A 5,096-nucleotide genomic window follows, 5' to 3' on the forward strand; every position below is an offset into this window, starting at 1 on the left:
CTCCGCTTTTTTTGCCTGTCATAGCCCCACCTGCCCATCCTGAACCAACACACCCACACAACGAGACAGTCAAGGTCCATTTGACATGATGTATCATCCCTAAATTCTCTTCATGTGGTCTACCCTCAGTGTATTGCATACATAATTTCTCAAAAAGTTGTTCTCTGAATAAATCTGTGGAGAAACAATTCTGCCGACATTTGCACATCCGGCCTCCTCTCGCTGGCAGAAGGAAACATTCCAGCTCTCATTGCTCCAAAAGCTGAGCAGATTTTCACTTCTCAGTACGAAGCTCGATCTGATTGGCTTGAGGGGTCGGTGATCAAAAAAAAAATAGAAAGATTGGCATCAAAAGGACCATAGATTGATAGATAAAGCAGTTATTAATTATTAAAAAATCCTGTTCCCCTCAAACTTTGAGTGGACCCCCCTGCGCCCCTGGCGGCCCCCGGGGGGTGGGCCCCACTTTGAAAAACACGCTGTAAAGGATCAAGATGTTATCTCTTCTCTGTAAGCCTGTAACTGTTCGTAATAACAACTTTAAGTTGTATCTTACTTCTACTGTGAATCTGCTTTATGGTTTTCCACCTTTCTTTGCTTATTTGTTTGTTTTTTATTCAGCAGGTAACCTATGGTGGTCACACTTGTGTGTGTGAGCTAAACTGTGTGTGTTAACTAACGGAGCATTTCTGTCAAGCTCTGATTTAATTTCTGCCGTTTTTAACTCAGTATACCAGTATGCTCATTGATTCATATGAGGCGCTGCCTGAACATCCTGCTGAAGGAAAGGCATGTTTTTCTTTAATAAAATCTTTCGTGTCCTTAAATATATCTGTATTTTCTAAGGTCATCACTTTCGGTTGTCCTGAGTAGTCGTAAAGATTACATTTTAAAGGATAACCCTCCAACCCTGGACCATTTCAGACCCCATCCTACTATTTTTAAAATCAAATGATTCCTCAATGATGTGTTTTTTATTTTATGAGAATACTTTAGATGAAGGTAATATTTAGAGGCTTTTAAAAACGTACTCAAAACAAATCACACTTCATTCTAACGTCAGCCACAGAACCCTTAACACACACCACACACACACCACACACACACACAACACACCACCACCACACACACCACAACACACCAAACCACCACACACACCACAACAAACACACACCCAACACACACCACACAACACACACACCACCACACAACACCACACACACACCACACAAAACCACCACACACAACACACACACACACACACACACACACACACACACACACACACACACACACACACACACACCTTGTCTGTTAAATGTCTGCTAAATAGGATCAGTATTTGGTTTACAGAGTGAGACGTGTTTTGTAGTGGACCCTAACACGTTCAGAAAACCATTGACTACACTACACACAGTTCATACTCTACGTAGGAAGTGAAGTTGTTAAACGGACTGTAAAGCATCTTGTCTGTTACATAAAGCCAGTTGAGTTTCACTTGATACTTTGTTTATTTTCAAGAAGGGCAACAGTCATATCTTTTGTAGCACTGTCTATGTCTATAATGCATTAGTAAAGTAACCTTTAAAAGGGCAGAGTACCTCGTCTGTCCGGATGATCTCCCCCCCCTCAGAGTCCTGAGCCTGGCTCCTCCCCCTCAGGTCTCTCTCTGCAGACGCCAGCTCCTCCCTCGCCTCCTGCAGCTCCTCCGCCTTCGACTCCTTCCTCCGCATGATGATGGACGCCTGCAACAGTCACATTATATCACAGTTGATACACACATGACAACATAGTGTTAACATTTATGTTTAGTGTTGATTTTTGTTTTGTCCTGTCATAAAGCCTCGTGCGGAATGCTTTGGCAATACTGGGTTTAAAATGTGGTCATGCCAATAAAGCCCCTTTGTATTGAATTGTTAATGTGTGCGAGAGTGGAGGTAATTGAACTATAGGCATGTTGTTACGGGGAAAGAAATATCAACTAGTTTCCATTACAGTTTAGGAACTGGGGCAGTAACTATGGTAACACAGTGTAGGGGGAGCCGTGACGTCATCTTCAATGAGAAACACAGAAAACCAACATCAGCCGTTAGCTGTTAGCCCTCAGAGCTCACAGCTCCTCATATCTGTTCAGAAACTAGACACAAGTTAAACAAGTACAAACCACAGACTGTCTGTGTCATGGAGAATACAGTCGCTGCTTTATTTATGTCTGTAGGCCGTTGTTGTGAGTGTGGACGGTCGGAGCATATACTGCGTTAGCTTAGCCAATCTCCATTCAGAAAACACGCATTTTAAAAGGTGTTTCGCCTGCCGTCTGTCTGCAGACTTGTCAAAGCATTCATTCATGGTTTTTACTATCCGGTATCAGTATGTTGTTACTTCGGCATCATTTTGAAACGTGTACAACGTGTTACAATTAGATCACGGTCAAATATGTTCATTTTGTTGTAGTTGCCAGCGATTCTCTCTCTAGTTTAGCAAACTCAGCCCGACTCAGCCCGGTTGTTGGCCCGGAAAGAACCTCGATTTTATGGGGCCAGAAAAGTGTGAAAAAGTACCCGCTAGCCGGAACTACGCCCAGTGGAAACGCAACACAAAACGGGCCGGGCTCTTAACACCACGTCATGTTTTCTTGAGCTTTATACATGTAACCTGAATTAAATTGACAAAAGACTAAAATAGATAAAAGGATGAAATGCATCACCTGCTGCCTGTAGAGCGTCAGTTTGTCGTCCATGGGGTCACTCCTCATCATCCTCTTCTCTATCAGCTGATTGATCTGAGAGTCGGCTTCTTTAATCTGTGACCAACGAAGAGCATTCAGAGACAAACACACAGGGATGGATGAAATGAATGGAGGTAAATACCACACAATACCCACACTGACTGACTCACACACTGACTGACTTACACACTGACTGACTTACACACACACTGACTGACTTACACACTGACTGACTTACACACACACTGACTGACTACACACACTGACTTACACACTGACTGACGTACGCACTGACTTACACATCACATGCACACGGATAATGTTTAATGTCAGATAAAAACTGAAAGCACAAATCGTTCCTCAGTGGATGTTCATGTATCTTCTGCAGAACATCAAGTCACCTTTTCGTTGAACTCCCTCCCACCTGACATCCAGAATACTGACTCCCTCACCATTTTAAAATCACGCCTCAAAACATATCTCTTCACCCTGATCACATCACACACCCTCTGCTTTGCTGTTTTTATTGATTGACTATATTGTCGTGTTTTTTTTAAACTTGTGTTTTGTGTACCTTGTACGGCGACCTTGAGAGCCTTGAAAGGCGCCTTTATAAATAAAATGTATTATTATTATATAGATAAGGGGTGTACAAACTACGGTCCGGGGGCCAAATGCGGCCCGCGGACCATTTTGAATCGGCCCTCAGCAAATTCAAAAGGTATAATGGAATATGGCCCACAAATGAAACTCGTGCTTGTCTTATAATGTACTTGCTGAATGTAAACATATATCGCACAGTAGTATTCATGTGGTAATAAAACCACTTTTCAAAGAAATTCATTCAATTCAAGTTGGAAACATTTTCTAACAAATCTTAGTTGATAAAAAAAAAGCCCAGTAACTTATTTCCATAACAACCTGGTAACACTCACGAGCATCATTTACCTACTTTTGATTGATTTGGCTAACTTATAACTGAACTTATGAGGCTGTGTACCTCTAGTGAGTGGCCCAGCCCTTCGTACATTTGTCTGTCTGTATTTGGCCCTCGGTGAAAAAAGTTTGGACACCCCTGCTGTAGACGAAGCCCCCGTGCTCACCTTGTCCTCCAGCTCCTGCAGGTCGGCCTGGCCCATGGCGGGCTCTGACGATATCTTCTGGAGGTACTGCACCGAGCGCCTCATGGCCTCCAGCTCCTTGGGGAGCTTCTCAGACACCATGTAGGAGTTGATCTTGACCTCCTCCTCCAGCCTCTTCATTAGGCCTGGAAGAGACGGGGCTCATTAATGAAGCACTTTGAGATAAGTGTGTGTCCTTCTGCACCTGGATATCTTTTAAGTATGCTCTAAGCACTATGATAGAACACAAGTGGTGTCTTGCACTCATAGTACTTTTTTGGGCACGCATATATTGTATAGTACTGAGTAAACAAAACAAATTAATCCAGCTTAAATATACTTTAAGAGTTAATTATTTTCTTTCCTATGTTTGTGACTTTACATAAAGAGGCTCTATTCTTTCCTGTAGTGTGTTCTATAGGTTTGAGTGCATGTAAATGGTCTGCAAGGCTACAAGTCCTGTGTTCCCTCCAGAGGGAGTTTCTCTCCCACACACTTCTTTCTTACTATCCAAAAGAAAGACATGACTGTAATGTAACATCGATTAGTAACTCACAATATATCTAACTGTCAACGTGTTTCACAGATCAATACAGATTTCTAAGGAAGTTAGAAAATGGTAAAACCTCTTCCGTGTTTATGACTTACTGTCAGAACAGGTGAATATTATTTACCTGGACAATATTTCTAAGGTCCCAAAAAAAAATGTTCGTCAGCAAACATGTAGAAAACAGGTTTTGGTGCATTCTTAGAGGTGGGGAAGGTCATTCACTTCAGAAACACTTTGTTATATTCCATGGAATGCTCTTAACATCCCGATAGCAATGAATACATTAAATGCTTTGACAATAAATCCATAACAAATCTCATCTGTGGAAGCCGTGGCGCTGTAAAAAGCACGACCAATCATCTGAGCCGGCCCGGCTAAAGTAACTGGATGGCCTACCTGCCTGTCAGCCTTCCATCTGTNTGGTTCACGGAGGATACCAAAAAAAGTCCTAGAAAGACAAGGTAAACTTAACTAATGTGCATTTAAAAATAAAAAAGAGGAATAGTTTCGGTGAATACTAAAAGGTACCAAGGGGTCAGATTACAATTTTCCAAAGGGGGGTTCGTTTAGCATGAAACACTTGAAATAACTAAAGGACAAGTTAAATCAGAAAGTAGAAAGAAAGGGAGGTCAAAGAAAACTAGTCAGAACTAAACATTTCAGATGTGTGTATCTCACACTGCACTGTGACTCATGT

General features: G+C 42.0%; 1 protein-coding gene across 1 annotated transcript; it reads right to left on the bottom strand.

Moving 5' to 3' along the window:
* Window positions 1–1,543: 1,543 nt before the first annotated feature.
* Window positions 1,544–3,994, bottom strand: LOC104943904 (intraflagellar transport protein 81 homolog). Its single transcript, XM_010769372.1, has 3 exons — window positions 3,832–3,994; window positions 2,708–2,803; window positions 1,544–1,745 (listed from the first exon to the last, which is right to left on the bottom strand). The coding sequence occupies exons 1-3, from the start codon at window positions 3,988–3,990 to the stop codon at window positions 1,560–1,562; spliced, it is 441 nt and encodes a 146-aa protein (XP_010767674.1). The 5' UTR covers window positions 3,991–3,994; the 3' UTR covers window positions 1,544–1,559.
* Between the last annotated feature and the right edge of the window lie 1,102 nt (window positions 3,995–5,096).

Source organism: Notothenia coriiceps, unplaced genomic scaffold, assembly GCF_000735185.1.
Source record: "Notothenia coriiceps isolate Sejong01 unplaced genomic scaffold, NC01 NC01_scaffold00007137, whole genome shotgun sequence".
NCBI classification, from domain to species: Eukaryota; Metazoa; Chordata; class Actinopteri; order Perciformes; family Nototheniidae; genus Notothenia; species Notothenia coriiceps.

Coding starts and splice junctions, on each gene's coding strand:
- LOC104943904 (XM_010769372.1), bottom strand. CDS start 3,990: ATGAAGAGGCTGGAGGAGGAGGTCAAGATCAACTCCTACATGGTGTCT. Junction 2,804..3,831: donor TGCAGGAGCTGGAGGACAAG/GTGAGCACGGGG, acceptor CGTTGGTCACAG/ATTAAAGAAGCCGACTCTCA. Junction 1,746..2,707: donor TGACGCTCTACAGGCAGCAG/GTGATGCATTTC, acceptor TGACTGTTGCAG/GCGTCCATCATCATGCGGAG.